The sequence below is a fragment of the Centropristis striata genome, chromosome 22, assembly GCF_030273125.1.
Source record: "Centropristis striata isolate RG_2023a ecotype Rhode Island chromosome 22, C.striata_1.0, whole genome shotgun sequence".
Lineage (NCBI taxonomy): Eukaryota > Metazoa > Chordata > Actinopteri > Perciformes > Serranidae > Centropristis > Centropristis striata.
Window position 1 is genome coordinate 7,339,307 of NC_081538.1, and position 14,038 is coordinate 7,353,344.

General features: G+C 41.7%; 1 protein-coding gene across 1 annotated transcript in view; it reads left to right on the forward strand.

Moving 5' to 3' along the window:
• The window catches only part of lrrc17 (leucine rich repeat containing 17), a 30,811-nt gene that overhangs the window by 293 nt on the left and 16,480 nt on the right, over positions 1 to 14,038 (forward strand). Inside the window, exons 2-3 of the mRNA XM_059325435.1 lie at positions 11,167 to 11,534; positions 12,833 to 13,331. Coding sequence (XP_059181418.1) covers positions 11,262 to 11,534; positions 12,833 to 13,331 — 772 coding nt within the window. The 5' untranslated portion in view covers positions 11,167 to 11,261. The remainder of the gene's footprint in view (positions 1 to 11,166; positions 11,535 to 12,832; positions 13,332 to 14,038) is intronic.

The following is a 14,038-nucleotide window of genomic DNA, read 5'->3' on the forward strand; positions in this document are numbered from 1 at the left end:
CAAAATCTGATTCTCTGCAGGCTTGGAAAAGACTGGATCATATTATTCTAATCTTGATGTGAAATGTTATAAGGTTACAGAGTATGTAACAGAATCCACCAAAAGATTATTTCTGCCTCTTTTTAATATTTTTTAGAGTGTTTTACAAGAAGTGTGACTTCCCCCTTTTGTTATTCCTTTGTTCCTCAGGCATTACAGGCATGCACTGATATAGAGCAAGAATTAATACAACTGGATCATGTTGAGATGTCTTTCAATCACTCCTAATGAAGTACTTAGTAACAAGTTGCAGCAAATGCAGGACCACAACTTTAGTACATGTTCAGTGTTGGATAATGATTAAATTATCTGCAGCTTGGATGTCTCTTGCACAAATGATGAAATTACAACCATGCAATGATATAAATAGAACTCCAAAAGACTCCAGAGAGGCAAGGAATTATTGTATTCATTATATTCAATTTGCATCTTGTGCCAGCTTGAGAAACTGTTGAAGTCAGTTCTATTTTTCTGCAACTTACTTTGGGGTTGCTGAAGTTATGCCAAGTTTATAGAGGGTCGTTGCACTCTGACGTTGATAAATTGCAGATACATTTTGCAGCAGAGAAAACAATCAATTGCTAATTTTAGATGCTTCCTGGCTGCTTTTGTTATATAACTGGCTGGTGGCCCCATGCTCCATAACTTAAAGGCACTCACACTGCAATGATTAGGCACTGTGTAGATTAACACACAGAGCTATAAGCACCACTTCTAGCAGAGTGAGGGGTCAATTTACCCACTTGGACCGTCTTTGTACTGTACGGAAGTTTGGATTGCCATGCCTCTCGAATGACTCATGTTCAATGAATACATAGCCAACTCTTTAGACTGTTGAGAGTCTAATGACTTGAGAGACTTTGTTTTGATTCAGGAAAATTATAGGAGAGATTTGAGGGTAAGATTACAAAAAAGAGGAGGTGCAGTTTGCGTGCGGGTTTTTACAAACATCTCCATGCGTGTGATTGCGGCTAAATGTACATGTGCACACTGAGTTACATGCTCCTGTGTAAGTTTCAGTAAAATTCCAGCGCACAGCGGAGCAACGTGTGGTTTCCCTCCCTCTGGATTCCTGCACCCAAAAGAAAGGGGGGGGGGGGGGGGAAGAGAAAGAGCTTTACTCTGATTACAAAGTGCAGGAGAACCTTTTACTTAAATATCTGCTGTTTCAGCTTGCCGCAGTTAAGTGTAAGTGGAAAACTTTGTAGTAAGAGGAGAGAGAGTGTGAGTGGGAGAGTTATGCTTGGAGTGTGTGTTGTGTGCTGCTGCATGTGTGTTTGAGGTGCAGATGTGTCTGGCACCAAAACAAAGCAATGAACAAAGTTGGTTTGGTGACAGAGACATAGTGTGTGTGTGTGTGTGTGTGTGTGTGTGTGTGTGAGATCTCACTACAGTTTTTTTACTCCCTCATTCTGATGAAGCAGTTTGCAAGGACACTCAACACTCAAGAAAACTGAAAGTTCAGTATTATGTTACATAACAGAAATGTAATAAATCTGGCCCAGAATTTATAAACCTGACACATTTGGGCTCTAAGGTAATCCCGTTTTTATGATGGAGATGAGTGTTTTGTAGTTAGCAGCTTCAGAACATGATTAGATGCAGCCAAGAAAAAGGGGGAGACCACTCTGAAGCCTGCCTAACGTCAGCTGAAAGCTGGCCGGTTGTCCCAAACACACACACATGGGAGCTGCATGAACTCAGAGATGTGTGTGCTCGAGCTGGTGACCTTTCTTGAAAGTTGGAGCTGCTATTCTTGTTGTTTGGACCCAAGAGGATAAGACAACTGGACTGATTTCTCCAGGGGAACACACACAAAGGCAGAAAAACTGGCTTAATTCCATGACAAAAAGTTTCTCCTTTGATTCGAGTTCACCACCTCTGACCCTCTCTGAAAAACCAAAGTGTAATTTTCACTCTAAACTTTTTCCCCTTCTCGCCTGTCCTCCTTTTCTGCAGAAATGTCTGGTTTCAATTAGGCTCTCAGGGATGTGTGAGGGTTCTCTCTGTTGCTTGCTTTCCCTACATACACTGTATATGTCTGTGTGTGTCAATGTCTCATCCTCTGGTTTAGGATTCAGGGTTTGTGGTTCAGACTTTTTTCCTCCTCTTCTCTTTACATTCTCATCGTCTGTACTGTCATTCTTTCCTTGTGTTGCTCTCTGCCTCTTCATTAGTTCTGGATCTGTTAAATGGTTACAAGCCACAGACCTTTGGGCACACATGTAGTCCACACTTAAAGGGAATGCAGCCCAAAGGAAACAAAAGTAAAGTCAGCTTGCTGGGAGGTTGGCTAAATAAATTTAAAAAATCGCCTTTAAGCTCCTTGTTGCCCTCCAACTCTCTGTCTATTCTGTAATTGACTGACTGACTGTCCAACTGACTGACTTTCTGCCTGCTATAGAATTTTTTACATTTTTCTATAAGTAGCTAAGAAGAAAAGGCTCAGTCTTGTTTTTGCAGCCTCCCCTGCTTGTTCTCGCTTTCTCTCTTTAACACAGTGGCCCCTTGTGTTTCGGAACTGTTTCCTCTGGAGGTCTGAACTCTTTCCATCCCCAGTGGCCAGTCCTGTGTTATTGGAGCATGGAGAACCTCTGCAGGCAGCCAGTGCAGGTAGTGACTGTGCAGCCTCAGGGCTTTGTGGGTGAGAGGTTGTGACACTGTGGTTTCAAAAGTGCAGCAAGGTTTTGGAGTTTTATGAGCTGCCTAATCCCCAGCCTGGTTGAGTTTGCAAACTGGTATTTACAAATGCATCAATGAGGAGCAACATTTCTGGCCACTTGTGGCCAAAAACAAACAAGTTTGACATATCACCATATACAACATAGAATCCACTCACAATGTTTGTCTAGTGAACTTTTGAGTATGAAACCTCTTGAACTGATGTTTGGTCTGAGTTGCAAATTGAGTGTTGGACAATAGTCTACTCCTGAGACTCCTGAGTTTAGCCAAACTATCAGCTAGTCAGATACATATCTTTACAATTGAAAACATCACCAGTTGTCAACCTGGACACCATTGTAGATGTTACTGTGATTTGGCCTTTAAAGTTGATATGGCTAATGTGTTAGCAACCAGTTGTTATTTACGCATCCATCATCTGTTTAGCATTGGGTTTCCTGACCACTTAGGTGAATGTATGTTTTTGGTCCCCACCAAATTCAGAGACCACCTGCTAATCGCTAACTGTATCTATTTGCTGTTTTGTGATGTAGCGTATTGATCGTTTATCATTTGTTTTTCATTGAAAAAGAGCTGAAAAAGATGGTGATGACAGCGGTGGGAGTGAACTACAATAAAGTTGTAAAGTTGGCCGGAAAACCAAAACAGTGAGCTGAATGATGCTCCCTAAAACCGAGGGAAACTGTTGGTTCATTCACTATGAGTAACAGCTTTCACATAGACATAAAAAAGAAGCCAGGGACACATGTGCTGCAGCGTAACTGTGTAATGTCTCTGCAGTTTTGGGGAAAAAACAGGGGAGGTCACCAGCAGTTTTGGATTCATGTTTCGCCCCTGGACCAGTTGGGATCAAAGCGTTCATCAGAATCTGCTTTATTAGCCAAGTATGTGAACACTTGTCTACTTACGCAGAAAATGACATTACAGTGGAGAACAAGGATAATAAAGCTGGACAAAAACAGATAAAGACTAGACAGGACAACTATTTGAAAAAGAAAAAAGAAAAATAAATACTGGAAACTGGATAGCTGAAAGGGGTCCTGTATATTCACCCACAAATGTAATCTTAGCTCTACCACATTGTTAATGTGTGCTGTTGGCTCTTCCTTCTGTTGGTTGAAATTAAAAAAACCTTCTTGTGTGTTCTCGGCTTAACGGAAGCGCAGAGGTGTCACCTTAAACCAAACAAATCCCTCTCCCTTCGCCGGGGGGAATTTCCCTTCAGCTGACATCATGATATTTATTACCCACGCAAGTTCAGCTGCTGACATCAATCCCGTCTCGAGGACTTTCCTTCTGTCCATCACTGTCTCCCTCCAGGCATTCTTTGATTCTGAAACATTGTGGTTCCTCCATCTGTATTTCTCTTAATGTCACGCAGTGTCTCTTCCCTAACGCCCTTTCCTGATGTAGGCGGATTGTAATGGTGCTGGAGGCCAACCTGTCTGTGTTTCCTCCGGTCTGCTGAGGCCAAATGACCCATTTGAGCCTACAGACAGTCCGGTGCTGACATGTCTTCTTTTTGTGTATATCTGCATAAATATATTGCTACAATATACAGTTTTATATGCTTTCTCATCTGTGTGTACCATATGGAGGTTTCCCCCACTTGACTCATTTACAGTTTGACCTTTGCTTCTTTGGCACAGCAGTATAACTTCCTCTTGCCCTGGCTAATGTAACCACTGAAGTCCTGCCAAACCACCTGGTTAAATAATACTTTCCGCCTCATTATGCCACATTACCCTGCATTATATGTATGCAATATATGTGGGGTGCTTATAGACTGTACAAAAGGATGGTTGTAACCGCTGTGATGTCACCCATTGGTTTGTGGACTACAGTTTTGAATCCTTGTACTTGGCAATCTGGTTGTGGCCATCTTGGTTTTTTGTATCCAGAAGTGACCATATTTAGAGGAGAGGGTGGTTCTGACTGTGGACCCAAGAACACTATTCATGGTCACCTTATCCACCAGCCTGACTGCCCCTGGCTCCTGACTCCTCCATATGAAGTTGCTGTTAACAACTTTAGCTTCCATAATTTGAGTTTAACCAGAAACCAGCTATTTAAATGTACCAAGTACCATTGACATACATCACTACACCTCAATCCTGATTGACAGCTTGCCATTGTAGTAACTTGCCAATCACAAGGTTACCTCAACATTAAGCATACCCTTCTTTATTGCCCATTTTACTCTAAATGGGACCATAGTTTACAAAATGAACACCACACTGGATTGAAGCAAACTTGAAATGTACAATTAAGACGATAAACTCATTGGGAAAATGTAGAATAGAATAGAATAGAATAGAACTTTATTGTCATTGTACAATATATATCAATATATAATATTAATATAGAAAAATACTTAAAACAAAACACAACAAAACACAACATTATCAACACTGTATAAATAAAATGTATATCTAAGTAACAATGTTTTAAAAAGTCCAAGTCCTTAAGTGCAATGAGGTAATTAATCAAGAGAGAAGTAGGAGTTTTTTTCCTCATAGATTTCTATACAATCTGACTTCTTTTGGGGAGGTGGTTCAATACCTGGCCATGGCAGTTTACATGTTGAAGGGTAAGATACTGAACTCCAAATTCCTACCGAAAGCAGTACAATTGGTTTATGACTGAATGTGAATTGTTTACCTTACCATTCCTTTTTACAACCAGTAGAGTCACCCCCTGCAGGCCATTAGAAAGAATACAGGTTTTAGGCACTTCCACATTAGTTTCACTTTTCATACCTGGAGGCTATATTCACTTCTTCTATACAATCTATAGGTGAGCTGCTGTAACTTACTCACTAATATTTATATCTTAAACTTGAAGCAGTTAGAGCAGACGCTCTAAGAGTGAGAATCAAAAGAATGAGTTCCAGATCGAGGCGCCCTAAAGCTGGTACAGCAGGGAACCACGTGACATTCAGCTGGATGAGTTATAAGTCTACACTCCCTGTTCCCCAAAACAAATTCCACACGGAGTAACACCGCAGACTTAAGCATTTATTCAGTGGTTTGTTTTGATTGAGAGCACACTTGTGCTGAGTACTTGCTGTCCCTTAACTTGTCTAAAAGACTGACTCGTAAACTGTTTTGGTTTGAAAGACATTAGAAAGATTTAACACAAATTCCCAAATAATGATTATTCCATTTGCTCAGCATTTTCAGACACAATGATACAGTAACTGAATCTATATCAGAACTGATTACATAATCATGCTGTTATTGATACAAGTAGATTTGTCTGATGGGTTTCCTGGCAGTGCTTTCTCATTGTGGTCTCCCTGAGCAATCCGCATAATGTGATTGGAATGTGAAAATATTGAGCATTGAGCCAGAAATGTTAACAAAGCATAAAATGTCTAATAACTAGCACCCAATATAAAAAGCAGACAACATGCTGTTAACAGACTGACCCAGAGGCCTTTAAGCCACACTCTTAGCATGCAGGACCTTCACTACACTGTGAGCAGACTGATAAAACTGTCAGCCAAATACGCCACTACATAAAGTGCTGAGGGCGAGAATATGATTGATGAGATAATCTATTTGACTTACAGAGGTATCGCACCTTTTAAGTCTGGGGGTCTGTTTCATTTGGATTTCAGACAGTGAAAACAACATTTGTCAAATGCACTCCAGAAATATGCCAGAAATACCAAGCGTTGGCTCAAGACTTTTAAATAGTGAAACTAGGTTAGTGACCATGTTAAAATGTCAGGCAAGACACACTGACCTTGTGATGCTTTTGACTCTTATTTTGTTGTTGTTGTTTTTGTTGACATTTTGTAGTTATTTTGTGTCTCTTTGTAGTCTTTCTGTGGCTCTGTGCTTGTTTGTGTCTCTTTTTAGTGGCGGTGTGTCTCTTTGCAGTTGTTTTCTGTCTCATTGTGAGCCTGTGGCCCTTTGTCTCTGTGGTAATTTGGTGTCTGTAGTTGTTTTGCCTCTTTTTGTTGTTGTTTTGTGTCTCTTTGTGTTAATTTAGTGTCTCTTTGTGGTTGTTTTGACCATTTAAGTAGTTTTTTGTGTCTCTTTGTAGTCTTTCTGTGACTTTGTGGTTGTTTTGTGTCTCTTTTTAGTTGATTTTCTGCCTCTTTGTGTCCCTTTGTGGTAATTTAGAGTCTCTTTGTGCTTACTTTGCCCCTGTTTTGTGGTTGTTTTGTGTCTCTTTGTGACCATAATGCCTCTTGGTAGTTGTTTTGTGGCTCTTTGTAGTGGTTTTATGCTTCTTTGTGGCCACTCTCTTCGATTGACATTTTGCAGGTGAGGGCCAGGAGGGGCCCTTACACTCTGGGCCCCTAGGCCTGTGCCTTTTAGGCCTGTTCAGTAATCCATCTATGATTGTAATGTAGATTAATGCACTGAAAAGAGCAAAAGTAGTCATGCTAGCAGCTCTGTGACGCTGTTCTTACTGCAGTGGTAGCGCCACATATAGACACACAGGGCAAACAAAGCACCGGCCATCTTTTCTTCAAATAGGCCACAGATTCTTCCCACAGGCTTATTTTTCCATCGTCTAAAATGAGGGACATGTTGGTACCACATTTCATGTCCAGACCAAACCTTTTTCTGGTTCAGTACAGATGACAGGGGCAGCAACAGTCTGCACAGTATTTAAAGGCAATACCCACGAGGACGCAACTGAAACCCTGTGGGCTTTCTGCTCAATGTTTACAGATACAGGGAGACAACTTTTCTTTGGGTTGGTGCAGACTGACCAGAAGGAGCTGGGGTGGGAAGTAATACTAGACTTGAAGAGCTAATTCGAGCTGGTATGGGCCTGAGGTGAACCACAGGGATGGGTTTTGGCCTGAGTGGGCTTGTTACGGTCCAAGCTGGAATGTGTCTTGGACATTACAGGCTGACCATGGTTATAGTTTTCTAAGAAGGGCTGGACGTTTCCTGCTGAACAGCTGTTATGTGGAAAAGATCTGAGCAGCACCAGCTACTGGTCGAGATTTTTTGTAGACAGTTCATTGGGGAAGTAGAGAGAAAATGTTATAGTGAGTTTTCTTCGCAATAAAAGTTATTAGTTTCATCAGCTTTTTTCACGTGTAAACATTTTTTTCATATTTTGCAACACCTGTGGACACTGCGCTGTACTGGAAGGTGTTTGCCCTGAGCCGAACTTATAATTCTCGCAATGTTAGTGCCACAGAGCTGCAAAGGGCCACTTGCATCACAGTACTGTACATAAACAACCCATACCAGACCAAATGACTTAACCTGAAAGCAGTCATCCAGAGAAAGAGTGTGTCTGGCTCGACTCAAGACCCCTCTCCATGCTTTCCACCTCAGTCTAGTCTGGTGTTTGGACTGGCACAAGTCTTGCCTTGTGTTGAAACATGTCTGTCATTGGCTGCACAATCATGCAACACAGACACAAGAAAATGTGCTGGTAGTTGATGTACAGTGTACATGAACAAACAAATAGATGAGGGCAAAGAGAGAAGAAAAAGAAAGACAGACAGCTGGCAACTGAGAAGAACTAATTTATTAATTTCCTGTTGGGTTTGGAGCCACATCTCACTAGAAGACTATTCTTGCATGTGACGTCCGCGGTGAAGGAAATCGAACTTTCATTTTTGCTTCATTTGAGACGATTGATAGTTGGACAGTCGAGGAGCGTTCAATGGACTGGAAAGTGCCTCCCCCGGTACATTCTCAGCTGTTTCTGTCTGTAGCTCGCTAACATGCCCAGTCTGTTATTCACAATGGAACGGCACCATCTGCATTGACGGGCTTGTTCCACTGTGTGAGAGACTGGAAGACTGTAAGGGGGCTGCGGTTTGGTACAGTTGGACTGAGTCAGCGTACATGAGTCCGTGTTTGTGTGTGTGTGAACTGTGTCTTGGCAGACCTCTTGGTCTTGCCTCTGATCACACAAGGGACCCATGAATCACTTTTTTTTTTGTTTTTACCATATAATGTGCACACACACCAACACACACCTACACATTATTTACATAGTCAACAGACCAGAACAAGTGGTTTTATGGCAACAACAAAAAAGACAATCAGGATAATTATTGCACCATCAATATTAATAACTCATATCTTGGAGTTCACAATTATGTGGCTGATGATAATTTCACAGTTTGGCAGTACAGACTGCTGCAACAAAGAGACAGAAAGCCAGTTAGTCACACAGAAGCCAGTTTGTTGTTTTAAAGGAATAATTTGGCATTTTGGTAAATGCACTTATTTGCTTTCTGGCGGACAGAATCTGACTGTTAGATATGAAGCCACATCCAGTAGCTGGTTAACTTAGCTAAATAAAGCTACGTTACAATAAAGAGGAATGTAGGAAACAGCTGGCCTGGCTGTATGTAACGGTAACAACAAAATCTGCTGACCAACATCTCCAATTAACACATCCAATTCATTTAATCCGGGGACTATGTGTGCCAAACTACTTCTTGGCTGGGATTAGCTGCCAATCAACAAGCAGAGACTCCAGGAAGTTACTCTTTCCAGACTAGTTGTTAAACTCTGTTTACAGTCTTTTTGCTAAGCTAATTAACTGGCTGTTGACTGCGGCTTTATTACCTTCGCCAAGGAGGTTATGTTTTTGGATCGGTTTGTTTCTCAGCAGGATTTGGGGAAAAAACTACAGGCTCAATTTTCTTGAAACTTGGAAGGGTTTAGCATGAGCTAAAGGAAGAACTCATTAGATTTCAGAGCAGATCTGAATCACAAGGAGATAGAAGATAAGTCAGAGTCTCAGCAGAGATCTGTGCTTTCCAAGGGCCCTTGTATTATTTACAATACAATCATTCAGAATGCAAATTATTGTATTTTCCCAGATTCAAAGTATCAATTTAAACAATAAGTTTAAACCTTGACAGACAACCTTTTGTGATCATGTGAATAATCACTGTTCCCTCAGTAGCATAAATGGAAGAACTTTGAACCCAAAATGGGTTTGCCTTTGCACAAAGACCGGAAACAGGGGTATCAGCTAGCCTGGCTCATTTCCCGTCAACTGAAAGCCCTCAATAAGACCAGCAATGTATCAAACTATTAAGTTGCCTAAACTTTATTACATTAGTGATGGCAGATCAGATAGCACTAAGAACTGTCATGCTCTATGGGCAAAGCCATTCAGATAAAAGCACATATGGATCTGGCATCTTTTATATGTTAAATGCAATACTACGCAAGTGAATGGGAGTCATCAATATGAAGACATTCAAATAAAAACAGCGAGATATGGAATCAGAGGTAGGACAAGAAGTAGGAGAGAGAGAGTCGGTTAAGCAGAAGGCAGAAAACATTCATGGGATATCCCTGAAAGAAAACAAGACTTTACTACGACCACATTTTAACCCATAACATGTTAACACGTAACAAATGTCTCTTTCTTTCCCTTCAAACCCCTTTTCCTGTTTCCTGTCGCTCCACCTCTCCACTAATGCTTTCAACATGTGCTGTGTTACCATTTTAGTTGTCAGCATGTCTCGACATAACACTGAGACAAATCCCTGTGCATTTGATTGTATTTGGGAATAAAATAATTAAACTTTTCTAAACCTTTGGACTTTTTAAAATACCAGCCACCAAGTCACTTTTAGTTTGTCCTTTACATTCTGATTACACCGGTTAAAAATGTTGAAAACCCTACAGTGCACTTTTGCTCTAACCCTTGTGCTACTGACTGACACTGTAGTAGCTGATAGTATTAGTTGCACAACTCTGCCTGTATCAACTGTTTGCATATGGGCAAGCTAGTAGCTTGCCCATATGCAAACATTGCGTAAATGAGCAAATATCTCTTTTTTTAGAACTTTATTTTTGTTTGCATATGTCATCTTGGAGTCAAGGGCCACTCAAAAGTAGGATTCCAGACCTTCAATTAAAGACATGTATTTACACTTTAAAGAGCGAACATCCTGGCTAAACACTGCATTGCCTTTCACTTGTTTGTTTTGACAAATCATTTCAGAGCTTCCAGACAAATTTCAAAAACTTCCGACACCTCCATTTGCTTTTGTGTCACTGATCTGTCCGGCATTGCCTGTACTTTGAGTAAAGATTCACCTGCATCCCATAAAAAAGTAATAAAAGTGAGATTTGCTTTACTATGTATCATGCTGTATTTAGAATGTGAAATTCAGTAAAATTAGTACATTAACTTTGGGTGGCAGGACAAATATGTTGGCCATCAGAAACAATGCAGTGAATGCACCATGAAGTACCCTTTATTTCCGTCTAATCACCATTCAAAGCATCACATGTGATTAAAATAATGAACTTTTAAAACACAATTTGTGGCACATCCTTGCAGTGGAATCAGTCAAACAGGGTTTCATACCGTGATAGGCTAAACTACAAAAATGGTTAAACTGTGAATCAGTTTATGTGAGCTAGCCACTGAAAACCTTTGAAAATTCACCTCTCTCTTCCTCTTTTTTTCTCTCCCCACCCACAGCTGTGACTGGCCTCCCGTGTCCCGTCACACTAATCTTCAGACAGTCTTCCAAGGTTGACCTGATTAGCGAGAGGCTTCCCTTCCCCTCTCCCATCATGCGTCTCCTCACCACCCTCCTCCTCTTACTGCTCCTCCGGTCAGCTGAGCCCGGGAGAGGCCCTCGGTCAGGGGCTGGGGAGAGGGGCGCCAGAGGCCGTGTACGGGGCAGAGGCAGGGCCGGAGTGATGAGACGTCAAACTCAGGAGTGTAAGGAATACATTGAGGGGGGAGAGAAGTACCTGGACTGCCAGGACAGGCAGCTGACCACCGTGATGCAGGACTGGCCCAAAGATATTCAACATCTGCTGTTGGCAAGAAATAAGATACAGGTACATGAAGGAAATTTACACTTGCGCTCTGCAAATAAAAAAATGCAAGACATAGACCACCTGCTGCAGTCCAGTTATTAAACACAACAATAATTAGCAGATTGATTGAAAACAACGTAAAGTTTTTGCATCAATCTCCTGTGCATTAGTGTCTCTTACCCTGACCCTAAACCCAGCCAGCTTGTTGATACCACGAGCATCTGTGCACCATTTCTTTGGAGCCGAGTTCAAAGACTCATTTTCCTGCTACGTGTGTGTGTGTGTGTGTGTGTGTGTGTGTGTGTGTGTGTGTGTATTTCTACACATGCATACAGGATGTGTATGTCACAGGTGTTGAGAGGAACAAAACAAAAGGCGGTAATAAATACAGACAGATGACTAACACAAACACTGATGGAATCAGTGAAAAATGAGTATAATTAAACTGCACTTGCAAGTTCAAAGAGTTGGGCTGTTGAATGTATTAGTAGTGAGGCAAAGAAAAGAATGCACAAAGTGGATTTTTATTTTTAATTTAGCTGGATCTTTAGCTGGATCTTTTGCATAGACATACATACATACATACATATCCTTTAAAACTACAATGTCATTATTAAAGCCAAATCCTACAATTCGTACATAAAGCTACAACATTGCTGTAAGCGACGTTAGCACTACTAGCAGTCACTATTTTGGCCATGGCCCTAGGAAGAGTGTCGGGCTTCGATGCCAATTTGACATAACGGTGAAACGGTGGAATTACAATTTCCGGGTCCGTCACATGATGCCATTGGGCCCAGAAAGACTTTTCCTGTAGACTTGCATTGGAAAAGAAACATCTGTAAATCCGAAGATTATTTTTTCAAACTTCACAACACCCCCAAAATGACTCGTTTCACTTTCAGATTTTGATCCATTAGGTCTGATAACATTTGGAAAGTCTAGAAGAGCCATACGATTAAACTGTTTTATTTACATTGAAGTTAACGGAGCGCTAAATCGGAAGTAGCCGCTCTATGGACACAATGCATGAAGTCAAATTTTTCTGGCTTTCTTACGGAATAAGCAGAGCCCCATCTCCAACACTGCATCCACTTCACTTCATACAGCCCTGATTTCAGCTCAGCAACTACTTTGTTTGCTTATAATTTCAGAGGTGACAACCATGTGCTGCCAGTCCCAGCCAGACTCTTAATATCAATCAGAGACAGCCTTGACGAAGCAATCCCAGCTCAGACTGAATTTGGTTGTGAAGTCACGGTACCTTTAAGTGAGCTACGTCATACACCAGCACCAACAGTTTCCATCTCCCCCTTTAGGTTTTGCGGGACAACATGTTCTCCCAATTCACCCAGCTGAAGAGCCTGGACCTCCAGCAGAACGACATCTCAATGGTGGAGGACGGAGCATTCAGCGGCCTCTCCCAGCTCACCATTCTGCTCCTCCAGCACAACAGGCTGAAAACAGCCACCGAGGAGGTCCTGCTCCCTCTGCCCCGCCTCGCCTACCTCCGTCTATATGACAACCCCTGGAGCTGCCACTGCGCACTGGACAGCCTGGTCAGGACCCTGCAGGTGCCGAGCAACCGCAACCTGGGAAACTACGCCAAGTGTGCGGAGCCCTTGGCGCTTTGGAACCAGAAGTTGAGGAAGCTGAGTGTGGAATCGTTGTGTGCTGACGACAACCAGGTGGACAGGAGGCCGGGGGCCGGAGATGGGGGGCGGCCAAAGCCTCCATCAGGCAAACCAAAGACAGAAGCCACGGCCATGTGCCACACCTACATGTTCCCCAAACCTCTGCTGGACTGCAGCAACAAAGGTGGGACTCTATGTTCTCTATGTTCTATATCTCTGCACTGCAAAAAAGCCAACTTGTATTTCTTGACCTAAAACAGTGATTTAAGTTGGTAAAACTTGGAAATATAAATGATTGACATTTAGGGCAATAATGTAAGTTAGCACAACAAAGGAAGCCAGTTGTCTGCTCAAAAACAAGTTTGTGAGTTGTTGTTAATTATATCTTTAAGTTGGGGTTCACAACAAGGGACAATAGTTCTGCTAACTCTTATTTCTTTGTTGTGAAATTCGGTCATTAGCGAAAGCTAGCGGCTAACTGATGCTAGCGGCTAACTAACGCTAGCGGCTAACTGATGCTAGCGGCGCTGCTTGTTACAGCTACAAGAGTAGCCATTAGCGTGTCAATGCTAACTCAAAATTGTGGTCGCAACATTAGCTGACATTTCATAGCGGCGTTACAATCGTGCCAACTCAGCACATTGCAGAACTTAGCAGAAGTAAGGATTAAAAGTTATTACAATGTAAAATTGTAAGTTAGTACAACTTACAGTTGAGTTGACAAAAATCTGAATTCAGAGTTGAGCAGACTCAAAAACAAAACTTAAAATATTTAGTTTAATTGTCCAACTTAAAATTTTATCGAAGTTTGTTGCCTTGAAATTTTGAGTTCACCCAACTTTTCTTTTTTTGCAGTGTGCAACTTTACTGTCTTTTGACATGACTGATATT